General features: G+C 40.7%; 1 protein-coding gene across 1 annotated transcript in view; it reads left to right on the plus strand.

Annotated features, from left to right (window-relative positions):
• The window catches only part of RASA3 (RAS p21 protein activator 3), a 175,118-nt gene that overhangs the window by 107,271 nt on the left and 55,285 nt on the right, over positions 1–12,562 (plus strand). Inside the window, exon 5 of the mRNA XM_010728350.3 lies at positions 7,682–7,758. Coding sequence (XP_010726652.1) covers positions 7,682–7,758 — 77 coding nt within the window. The remainder of the gene's footprint in view (positions 1–7,681; positions 7,759–12,562) is intronic.

The following is a 12,562-nucleotide window of genomic DNA, read 5'->3' on the forward strand; positions in this document are numbered from 1 at the left end:
AACAGTGGGTTTTAGGTTTCCCCTCTTTCAGTTGTTTTGAAAAGATGTGAAATCTCTATTTTGATAAAGTGGGAAGATTCTCAAGGCTGCATGCCTACCGGTATAATTATTTCAGAGAACTGAATTGTTTACCGGTGTTTAAATGTTTCGTAAGAATGTCTGTGTTAATAAAAAGGAATATTTATTAACCTGATCCTGTTTTGTTGCTGTATTGAGTTTACATGTTAGGGGTTTGGTAGCTGTAAGCAGAGCCCAGCAGTGCCCCATGGCTGTCACAGCCAGCTCCAGCTGCTGCAAAGGGACCCACCACTGCCAGAGCTGAGCCATGAGCAATGCTGGGTGTGCTCTGGGAAAGCAGAGTAAGGAAGGGAGAACTGCTTTTATACTGCAGCTGGGAGAGAAGTGAGAAATGTGAGAGAAATGGGCACCCGTAGGCACCAAGGTCAGTGCAGGAGGAGGGCAGAAGGTGCTCCAGGCATGAAGCGGAAGCTTCTGCAGCCCAGGAGAGGCCCTTGGAGGAGCAGGTCGTCCCCCCCACAGCCTATGGGCACCATGCAGAGCAGATGTCCATGTGCAGCCATGGAGGAGCCCATGGGACAGCAGTAGATGAGGCCTGGATGAGGTACAGCCCATGGAGAGCCCTGCAGGAATAGGCCTGAGCTTGGAGCTGCAGTCCCTGGAGAGGGGCCTGCAGTTGGGCAAAAAGGCTGGGGGAGCTCTGCCCATGGGGACCCATGTAAAGCAATGCCTTAAGGATAGACCCTGTGGTATGGAGCCGTGTTGCGGCAGTGCTGGGAGAGCTGCAGGCTGTGGGAAACCCCTGGGGATCAGCTCAGGATGGACGGAATTGTGGGAAGCCCTTGTGGAGCAAGGGCAGAGTGATCATGGAGGAGTGGCAGAGAGTGTTATGGACTGATAGCTGCCTCTATTTCTTTTTCCTCTGTACTGCTTGAGGGGAGGAGACAGAAGAGATTGGGTAGGGGGAACGTGTTTTTAATCTGCTTATAGTTCTCACTGCTCTAGTCTGGTAGGAATAGAAAATAAAATATCTTAATCTCCCTGTAGTGATTCTGTTTTGCCTGTGGTGGTAATTGGTGAGCAATCTCTGTGTCCTTGTCCCAAACCTTAGCTTCTTTCGTATTTTCTCTCCCTATTCTTTTGAGGAGGGGGAGTGAGAGAATGATATGGTAGAATTTAGCTTCCCATCAGGGTGAAACCACAAGGGTGACAAGACTTCCTCCCTATGTGGATGTGAGAACACTGAGTTCTGACTTACCAGCACAGACAGGCAAGACAGTCTATTGTTTTTGCTCTGTTACTTCTCAAAAGCTAGCCAAGAAACATGGCATGTGGTACAGAGCACCTACTGATGAATAATAAATTTACATTGTTTCAAAAAACATACCTGGATTCTCCATCTGCAGAGCACAATTTGTCTGAGGAAAAAAAGCAGGTGCTTGATAATGGCATCATTTATCATATCAAAGTATTTGAGAGGGACACGACAAATTTCAGGGCTGACAAGTTGCAAGGTTTTTGGTCATATTGAAGTGTTCTTCCTTTAGAAAATTGTAAGGGTTTAACGCTGGGCCATGTGAAGGTGTTTTGTCAGTTACTGAGTGGTTGTGACATGCTTGCATCTGTTAGTTTGCACATATAGAGACTGAGCAGACATCAGTTCTGCTCTGCATAGCAGCTCCAAATCCATTCAGTGTTCTTTAGATCTGTTACACTTTCATCAGTAACAGACTAGATTTTGTTCCAGATCTTTGTGTGCAGCACCGTGGTCCAGCAAACCCATCTGAGGTGATCTGGAGCCTGCCCCTTACAGCTTTCCCAGTTGCCTGCTTTCCTCTGCTAAAGAAAGAAGTTTTTACAGCAGCAGAAGTAGGCAGCAAGCAGACATGCTCACCCTTCTGACCCAGGCATGCCATTGTGTTGTGACCTAAGATGGGGCTGCTAGCACAAACTGCACCCTTACTCTTTCTTCTCCCATAACCTCACAGACAGTATTTAATGAGCCCTTAGAAATTGGGTAGGTTTTATTGTTTGTTTCTGAGCTTTACCAGTGCCAGAAAATGACATCTCAGAAAGCTGCCCAAGAGGATGTCAAAATAGACTGGATCTAGTTACTTTTACCTGAAACAAAATTTGGAAAGAAAGATACAGCAACAGTACAGCTCATCCCATCATTTCCAATAGTCTCTGTGCAAAAGCAAGTTTTTCCAAGGCTCCTTTCTGCAGACTGCTTTCAGTGAAATGCCTAACAGTGATTTTCCTGTAGCAAGGGAAAGTAAACCAACGTCACAGGGGATGTTACAATCCTCAATTTACGAGATTCCAAAATAATGGGATGCTGGTATTGGCCATGGACCAGTTCATGTCATCTAGGCTTTGCCTAGCCCTCTCCCACAACCCATTCCTATTCCATCTCTTCCCCCTTCATCTTTCAGAGCTGGAGTGACTGCTTGCAGCCGTTCTGTACCAGCAGGAGGAAGAGTGAAGAGCCAAAGGCGGGTCCCAGTCCCTCTTCCTGTACTTCAGAGCAATGAGCAGGGTTGAGCTGAGTTGCAGAGCTGATACGATTGAGCTGTGCTGGAATAAGGGTCCCCATGTGGGATAAAGCTTTGAAAACTTCCATGCACGCACACTCTCACTTTAGAGGTGAAAAGTCTGCAGCAAAGGAAGACTAGTGAGAACTGGAATGGTGGGTGACCATCAGCCAGTTGTCCAGCAGGCTTGATTGATACCTTTTTTACCAGTCTTCTGTTATCTTCTATTGTTATTTTGCATATGACCCTCATATGTGACGATAGTTGTCTTGGTACTTGATACTCATCCAAGCAGATACGGATATTTTATATATTTTTGTTTAGAGTTAACACTATATATGTTGTTAACAGTGTCTTCACTTTTTAACACTGAAGTATTTTTAAAAAGTGTCCACAGTACAAAAAGAATGTACTTAGTGAAGATGTAGTTGATACTTCCTTGAAGATATGACTTAATGTATTAGGTTAACTCCTGTTTTTCAAACTTAAGCAGACTGTCAAGAGTACTTTGTGCATTTGCTGGAGCTTAGGAAACAGCTTAGAGATTCCTAGTGTTTGTCAGTGTTGGGGTTTTTTTAACTTTTCCCTGGATCACAAAGATCGGACCCAGGGAAAAATTGGATAATTTGAATTAACTCTCAATCACAGATCTGTGGGATGTGAGTTAAATTTCAGCTTAAAATGTGTGCTCGTTACTGCACTAAGAAACGTAGTGTGCCAAGTGAGTGTCCCTGTGTTTCCTGCACTGTGGGGATGCTGCCTTTGTTAAAAATGTTAAAAGTGACTCGTACCAGCGTGGCAGAACTCTGTCAAAACAATAACTGTAGGATAATTTGTAGTTATGTGTTTTCTTTCCTCTCTTGCCATAATGTATTTAAATTAAACCAGAAATTTGCAACTGCTGGAAATATGATACAGGTAAGTAGTGTCTGTATGCTTCTGCTTACTGTACAGCTGTCTTCTGATGTTTCCATCTTCGGTAACTTACAGTTACATTCCAAAGAGAAATGAAATGGTGTAGACAAGCTTTTCCTGTAACGATAAAAACAGAACTTGGATTCTGTTTTTCTTTCCTTTGCAAGGTTATGATTAGCTTCAGTTTGTTTTTCAGTCATTTGTGTGGTGTATTTCTTGATGCTTGGTAGCATTAACATGACTAGTTAACAAGACTAGAACTTAATTCTATTATTAAGATTTTTATTATAACAATATAATATTTTTATAATAATTTATTATTATTATTATTATTATTATTAATTCTATTATTAGGCAATCTTTAACAAGCGTGTATTTTTTCTTTGGATGGCCTTTTTAATGTTTTGTTCATTATTGATTTCCTTTAGAGTGTTCTTTACTTGCCTGCAAGAAATTCAATCTAATGATGACTTCTTTAATCAGGAACTGAAAAATGGAACCTGGCTGGTCCCATTATGGAGTTTTGGATATGATTAGGAAGGACATTTGACCTATCAACCCACCCATCTATATCATCTTGAGTTTATGAAAAATGAAGTGTTGTTCAGCAATTGAGTTGATACTCCTTCAGCAGCTTGTTCCTTGAAAAAATCCTACTCTTCCAAATGTGAAGTGTATGCTAATGAATGTAGTTGCTTCTAGGAACATCCTGATATATTTTCTATGTAAATGTTTTAGTTATTAACACATTCTACTTCGAAGTTGTCAATCTTTCAGATTCTTTTCTGAGTTTGATTGTTGTAATGAAAGGAAAAAAAAAAATAACAACTCTTTATGATAGGACACAGGCTTGGGACTGATCCTGGATTTAGTCCTTGGATCTGTAACAAAGATTTTCTCCGAACAGAACCAAGGCATGATGCTTCAGGTGCAGAATGGGGGCTCCATATTTTGTATTCTGCTTCATTATCTGATCATTCCTGCTTATAAATGCTGTCATCAGCTGTGGGCACCTAATACAATTGAAGGTTCTACCTGTTATTACAGTAGTTCTTATGGTAATAAAAAATACAAATATATTTGATGTTGTAAGTGTTGATGTTCTGTTGAGTTTAGTTAAGTTGTATGTAAATATGTAATCTCCTTTCTGTTTGTTACATTGAGTTCAGTATAGATGATTGCCTTACCTTCTGTTAAGTCTTGATTTTTATAATACTGATTTATTGCGTGGTTTTCTGTCCTCTCTTGGAAAAACCTGCTATCTGGTATTTTGTAAACCAACAACTGGCATTGTGAGGAAGTAAACTTACTTATGTTTTGTCTAACAGCACAGTGATTTGAGAAAAAGCATTCTGTTTACGTAAAAGTGACATTTTTAATGAATTAAACCTGCAAGTAGGTTACTTATTTAAATATATATATTAAGCCTTATTTAAATATACTTACATATTTCAGTTTTTAATTGGAGGTAAGGAAGTTGTCTGGGAATAGTCGTAAGGCTGCCAGGCCGAGTGATCTTGTGACCTTTGTTTTGCTATTTGAAGCTTTGAGTCACTTTCTCAGCAGCTGGCCATTTTCTGAATCTTCTCAAGAGAAAAATGAGAGCTAAAAGAAGCACTGGCTTTCAGCCTGAAGGAGGTTGCACTGTATTTTTTCTTACTGTAGTTGGGAAGATGTGTGAAGTGCTGCTTACTCGAGAGCATTTTTGGAGCTTAATTTTGGAAGTAGGCAGCTTCTGTTGTAATTACTTAATTTGAGCAGCATTTAGCAAACTGGCACTGTAAACAAGTTTACATTCAGGCTCACTTAAGTGTATGGAAGCATTCTTTATTTCCTGAGAGAGATCAGTCTTGCCTTTGTTTAAGTCAGCAGATGTATCTCTGTAAAAACACTTTACCTTCTTGGCATTTTTCTACAAGAGGATGTTTTCTCTAGGGTTCCTAAATCTCTTTCCCTGTCTCTTAACTCCTTCAAAACTCCTTGCTGATTTCTCTGATGAAGGTAATGTGGAGGATATCAACAAAGGTGGCAGCGGTGGTTGTGCAGGTTCATAATCTAAATTTGTTCTCTAGAGCCCCATAGTGTAGCTCTAGTGATAAAATACGTGGAAAAGAGAGCAGTGAAAAATATGGGAGAACACTGTAAAATAAAGCCAGAAAGCTGTCCTGCGTACTCCGAGCACTCAGCCAGCTGTGCTTAGCCCCTCATACCTGTATGTATGATTGTCTCTGTAGCAGGAAGAAGTTTTAAACAGGTGGGTCTAGAAGTGGCCTTATGCATTTGTGCAGGAAATGCTTCCCTTGTTCATGAGGACAGGCTCAGTTTAGGAAAGAAATGACATAGGTTGAAGTTTGTGTGCAGTGAAGGGATAAAGGAGGGGATTGATTTCTTCATTAAAACAGACGTGAAAAATCAGGAGTATGAGACACAAACTCTATGGGATTTGATTTATATAGCTTGGAGGGGCCTTGTTTTCTTGTTTTCTGGATGAACAGCAGTGTTATTTGCCACAGGAAAGCAAGGAAGCACAAAGTGAATTCAAGATGGTGCAGTAAAACTGGTCTCTAGTAGGGAGTGTATCGAAGGAAGGAGGAAGAGACTACTGCAGTAATAAATGCTGTTATTCACTGATTTCCTCAGGACAAGCATTCAGGCACTGGCTTCACAGGGGGAGTGTGAGGCATTGGCACAGGCTGCCCTGGGAGGTGGTGGAGACAGGATACCTGGAGGTCTTCAAAAGACATGAAGATATGGCACTGAATGACATGGTAGTGAGCATGGTGGTGATGGGCTGACAATTGGACTAGATGAGTTGAGAGGTCTTTTCCAGCCTTTATGATTCTATGATTCAGAGTTTGTTTGTACTACTAAACGTAGGAGGGCTGGGAAATGAGCTTGAGCTGAACTTCTGAGTGTCTGTGCCATTTGTTAGTGCACTCCCCGCTCTACTTCCATATGCTTTCACCAGCTTTCTTCCAGACGAATCTGCTTAACAACATAATAAAAGTAGGGGTCAGGGTTTGATCTTCAGTCCCTTCTGTTATGCAGGATAGGCATCCTTTGGCTGGAGTTCTGGTGATGTGAAAAAAAGAAAAAGTCAGATCTGGAAGATATTATGAAAAGGCTGGCAATGTGAGTCGAGATAAAATTGAGTCAACAATTCCACCTACATTAGAACTAGTGGGGTAGATTTTAGGGTGCTTTGTAACAAGGGTGGAGTGGAAGTAGTTTTAAAGATGAATGACTCAATTTTGGCCATCATGATATAAAAAAGATGATTGGACAATACTGGCACGTCAGAATAGATTAACAACAAAATTTATTTTCTGTTTATCCATATATGGTAATAGTTTTTGCCAGTAGAACCAGATGCACATGTTTTGTGATGTAATAGACCTAATGAGAGTAGCGCAGTCTGTATTACTCGCAGTTTTATTTTATTTCTTAATTTTTGGCCCCTTCAGTTTTCCAGTGTTTTAATCACAGAATCACAGAATGGCCCGGGTTGGAAGGTTCCTTAAGGATCATGAATCTCCAGCCCCCCTGCCACATGCAGGGCCACCAACCTCCCCATTTAATATTGGACCAGGCTGCCCAGGGCCCCATCCAATCTGGCCTTGAACACCTCCAGGGACGGGGCATCCACAACCTCTCTGGGCAGCCTGTTCCAGCACCTCACCACTCTCTCTGTAAAGAACTTCTCCCTGACGTCCAACCTAAATCTTCCCTCCCTCAACTTAAAACCATTTCCCCTTGTCCTGCAGTTATCTACCCTTGTAAAGAGTTGACTCCCCTCCTGTTTATAGGATCCCTTTAGGTACTGAAAGGCTGCGATTTGTAACACACTGATGTGATATCTTTTCAGTGATTGTGTTGGAGATCTTTGTTTGATATTTAAAATGCTAAATACAAATAAAGCTACAACAAAATATTTTTACTCCAGACCACAGACACACCATTTCCCTCAGTTAGTAAAACACACAAATAAAAAAGGGTGGGGTGGAAATGAAGGATGATGCAGTGAAATCAAGTGAAGTGGCTATAGAACTGGATTCCTTAAGAAATAAAATATGTCAGCTGCACAACTGTTAACTAATCTTTAAACTCCTCCTGGAATTGCTTGTGTTAACCAACTTGTTCTGTTTCTAGTTGGAATGGTGTGGCTGGGTATGCACAGCACTGATTTTTCATGCGTTATTTTTTGTCGGTTTCAGGGAAAGGTCCACCTGGAGCTGAGGCTGAGTGAAGTCATAACAGACACCGGTGTCGTCTGCCATAAGCTCGCAACAAGGTAGGACTTAAAGTTATGAGGAAATATAGTTACATACAGTATGCAGTGGTTCATTTTAAAATTGTTTGGGGAATCGTGGCATTGACTAGAGATTGAACGCTGTTGTTAATCAGCGATATTCATATGAATTTATTTACAGGATGAGATTTTTTTTGTTCTCCTTTTCTGCATGTAGTTTACATAATTTTGTTCCTAACACTTTAAACGTTAATGGATCAGTTAGTCATTTTAGAAATATTAAAAACATATCCAACGATAATATCCTTCTGATTTGCATTTTAAGGGTGTTACTAATTAAGTGAAGTTGTGGTGTAGCTTATGTGGTAACAGGGTGTTACAAAGCTGACTCAACAAACAGAAGTCTGCCATCAGTTATTAAAGCAGTCTCAGAATCTCATTTAAATTACCTGAGGCCTTGTAGTCCTAGGACTCAAATAGACATCAAGATTTTGCCTTCATATGAGGAGTCAGAAGGCCATTGCCCGATGACCATAACAGACCCTTCCAGATGGTTACTTCAGGAGCAGTGGCAGTACTATTTGGCTTCTGTCAGAAATCTACCTTGTGTTCTGTTTATGGCAGAATGTCATCAAAATTGAAGTGTTAGTATCATACATTTCTAATTGGTTGGTAATTGTTTCAGTAGAGAAATGCTCTGCTAGTAAAATTGTGACCAACCTTATTTTCAGACCAATATTTGACATTGTTGTTGCCTCTGCAAAGGCTTTGCTTAAAAAGATAGTCTTTGCAGCTGGGATCTATTAACAAATGCAGGTGTGCCAGGAGGTTGATCTCCATCCTTCTAGGCTCACATGAACATGTGGAGTTTGTGATCTTGCATGCCTTTTCTAGACACTTAGTCCCTACCACAGCTCTGTGAGTAGGCATCTTTGAAATCTTTTGCTCTGCAGTCTGCTAGTTAAAAAAAAAAACGTAAAAATCTGATGAAGCATGGTGAAAGTTGCTGTGTAGGCTCTGATCTCCAGGGATTTTGCTAACACAAACCACTTGAACAGAGCTGTACCTCTTTAAGGTCTAAAGTTGCCATGTCAGTATAGCTGTACACCACGTTGAAGGCCCAGCCTTCATTTAACTACTGCTCGAGGACTCTTTTTTGTGTCTTTTGCCATTCTGTAATTTGAATATGACCAAGTCATGGTGTTTCTGAGAAATTGGGTTTCAAACCTGAAACTACTGAGTCCTAGGCTGGCATCTTTTGCTGAAGCATTATTTCTGTTGTCATAGATCCTAGGGCTTTACAGGAGAGGGGGAAATGAAAAGTGGAACAGGATGGTTTGTTGTTGTCCTACTCCACTGTCTGTCACCTAGGTGAGGGCAGATGTGTATATGTGTTTGGACCGGTGAGCTTACCACTACACTTGGACTGTTTCTCGCAGCAGGCCCAGACGATAGTGTGTCTAGAGAGGGAAAAGGAGCAGAATTGTTCCAAGTATCAGTTTCATTTGCTTTAGTCTTTCTGGAAGTGAGCAGTGCACTCTTACATGGTGCCGTGCAGCAGGAAAGGCCTCTGTCTTTATCCTTTGAACTCCAGCTGTGAGGTAACATCATGGGGAGTCTGACTCTTTGCCAGCAGACATTACATGGAATATCCTTTCACTCTCACCATGATCTGTTTTGAATATTTAGGTGATATGCTGAAGGACTTTCAAAAGTGTTTTTCTCCCTTTGTTTTTGTTTTGAGGGAGTATGCCATACCACAGCCAGATTTTGTCTTCAGTTAAATCAGATGTTGGTAACATTGCAATCCCAGTGCTTTTTTCCAGTGATATTCCTGAAATGCTAGAAATACAAGTCTGAAACAGTCCTTCATAAAGTCTTAAAATGTACAGTTTTTTGCTTCATGGAGAACAATAAGGCAGTATCAACTTTTGATGCAGCATTTTTTCTACCTTTCTATTCATTTGACCAGCCAGATTTTAAATCAAATTCTTGCCTTTGTGGCCTTGCTTTGAAGACTATTCCTTTTACTCTGTTCAATACAAAGAAAATGCTTTGAATAGCTTATACAGCATTCTGTAATTTTGGTTTTGAATGTATTGTTCAGTAAATACAACATATTAACTGAAATGTGTGTAAAAATTCCAAGGTTTTAGCCACTGGCCTGTAATGCTCAGAGGTGTGTGTGTGTTTGTTTGTTTGTTTGTTTGTTTGCTTTTAAACTTAGATCTAGATCTTGGGTCTTAAAAACAAAACCTGAAAATCAGATCCCAAGCAATCTTTTGTCTGCTGAAGGTATCTTTCTTAGAGTCTTCCTGCAGTAGTCAGCTCAAGCACTCTGTATGGTTCTGGCTAGTTTCCACAGCTATTTGTTATTTGGGTGGTAGATCGGAGGGAATCCAGAAATAAAAATAGTTCTAGAGTATGTAGTTCCATTGGTGCAGGTTTTTATGGAAGTCTGTCTTATGATTGAGAAAGACACAGGGAGTAGTATGGAAAAGGAAAGGGGAATTATTACATCAGGAAGAAAAGACAGAATGTCATTTGGCATTTTCTTCATGGTGCATATCTTTGTTAAGGAGATATACAGCGAACTGCAGCTTTATAATGCTTTTCAACACTGTCTGAAATCTCTTTCAGGTTTGTTCATAGGTATTTTGGTTGTAGTGCATAGACATGCAAGAAAGGAGAGCAGTAATTAAGTAATGCTTGACTAGATCGATATGGAACCAGAAGTTGCCAAGTGAGAAGAATGGCAAAGATGGGAGGCAGAACCTTTGTTATAGATCGTTCATGAAGTAAAAGTAGAGACTGGGTGAATTAGAGGAGTGCAGCTACCAGATGAATGTTGTGAAAATAACTTGATTTTTTTTATTTTTTGAACAGCTCATGTATTTGTTGCAGTGCACAAACAAGACAAAGGTGTAAAACTGTGACAACTGTGAGTTTGTCATCCTGTGAACTTCCTTGACTTCCTATACTTTTTTCCTTTTTTTCCCTTAAATGAATTTTGGGACTCTTGGAGGCAGGGAAGTGATTATCCTGCAAGCTACCACATAGATAAGGCTGATTCAACAACCCAGGAGAACAAAAACTGCTTTCATTGAGCGACTATTTAAAAATATCTTAAAGACTTTTGCCTTTTTAATCACTGGCATAATGCTTGTATTTTACAGACACATATGTGGTCTGAATGAAAACTAGGACTAATTGGAAAACTTATTTTTGCCTATCTATTAAATAAATAAACATGAGTTTTCTTACCAGTTCACCCACAGGTCATATCTTCAATACTGTGCCCTCTGTGCCCATGTGCACTATTTTCCAGAATATCTTGACAGCAGCTGGGGCCTTTGCTCAGCAGTCTGCGGCCCTGTGGAGCATGCTGTGAACAATTAGCTCAATGAGAGGATGGCAAAATTCATCTGAATGGAAAAGCAAATTAAAATTGCTAAGTGCTGAGCTCTTGAGCATTAAGTAGTAGATTATTTAAAATGCGAAAGGTATGTGAGGTTCCTTAGCCTACGCAGAGGAAGCAAAAAAAATGAGTTCAAAACTGTTACCTAATAGCTTCTCCCTAGGAAGCATTCAGTACTTTCATTTAGCCCTAAACCACTAAGCTGTTGTGCTTCATTAGAACCCTTCCGAGGCCCTAGTTTCTGCCAGCTGCTACAGCACAATCTCTTGGACTGAATCTCTGTAAAAGGGATTATAAGGAGAAGCATTAGTGGATTTAAAAGTTACACTGACAATACAGATGCAGGCACCACACTCAGACTTCTTGTGTCCCCAGGTGGCTCCTGCTGTCATCTTCAGTGAAAACCAGAGCTCTCACTTCTTGCGTGCTTCTTCAGGGACTTCTTTGCTACTCTTGGTTTCCCTCTGTGGAATTGCTATGAAACTCGATGGTCCTAGTTACTGAGTTAGGCAGAGTATCAACTGAGACTCTGTGGGTCCCTCATGTCCTTGTTACAGGATTTGGAATGAAGTGTTTTGGTTGGAACGTACAGTCAAAGATCATCCAGTTCAACTGATGTGCTGTGTGTTCATACCATACAGAGAGAGGATGGCTTCAGCCTAACGAGCACAGACTTCTGCTCAAGTGCTTATCAAGTAGAAGACATGTATGGGCTTCACAGCCTGGTATCTTTGTGTAACTGCATTTATACTAACTACAGTTGTGCTGTGAAATGAACCATCATGAGTACAAAGTATGCTAGGAAAAGGTCTTAATCTGTAGGTTCTGGTTTCTCCCTCTGTAGGATCTGGTTTCTTCACTCACAGATCATCTCAGGTTGTCTTTTCCCACGCTGTTTAGAACAACAGCCTTCCTGGACCTCTGCACAGTCAGCTGCTGCTTCTTACTGCTACCAGCATCTAGCTTTACCTTAAACTAGCTGTTAAATGAAGGCCATCTCTTACTTGTCAAGTGCTTTGTCATATGCCAGGCATGCGCAGCTTTGTGAATGTTTTAAGGTAGTGAGGCCATGGAAGTAAGTGCTCAGAACTCCTATGCCTCCTTGCTTGTGTCCATACCCTATCGTTTGTGTTGACACAAGGTTCTTGGCTGCTGCTTGAGCAGTGGTATATTTTATTTTTTACCCCTCATGTTTTTTAAGTTGAATCGGGCCTTAGTCCTGTACATCCATAAACTGCACCATTCTCCAGTGCAAAAGACTGAAAATGAGCAGTGAGTAACAGGGAAGGATGCTCCCACAGCCATGCCAGTTTTAAATATTTGGACTAAGTCATGAGCAGTTTGTGTGTATCTGTATTCCATGATTGCATTTGGAAAACAGTGGATTGTTCTTCTCCCTTTGATTTTTTTCAGTCTCCGCTTTTCATA

This window comes from Meleagris gallopavo, chromosome 1 (assembly GCF_000146605.3).
Source record: "Meleagris gallopavo isolate NT-WF06-2002-E0010 breed Aviagen turkey brand Nicholas breeding stock chromosome 1, Turkey_5.1, whole genome shotgun sequence".
In the NCBI taxonomy this organism is placed as follows: Eukaryota; Metazoa; Chordata; class Aves; order Galliformes; family Phasianidae; genus Meleagris; species Meleagris gallopavo.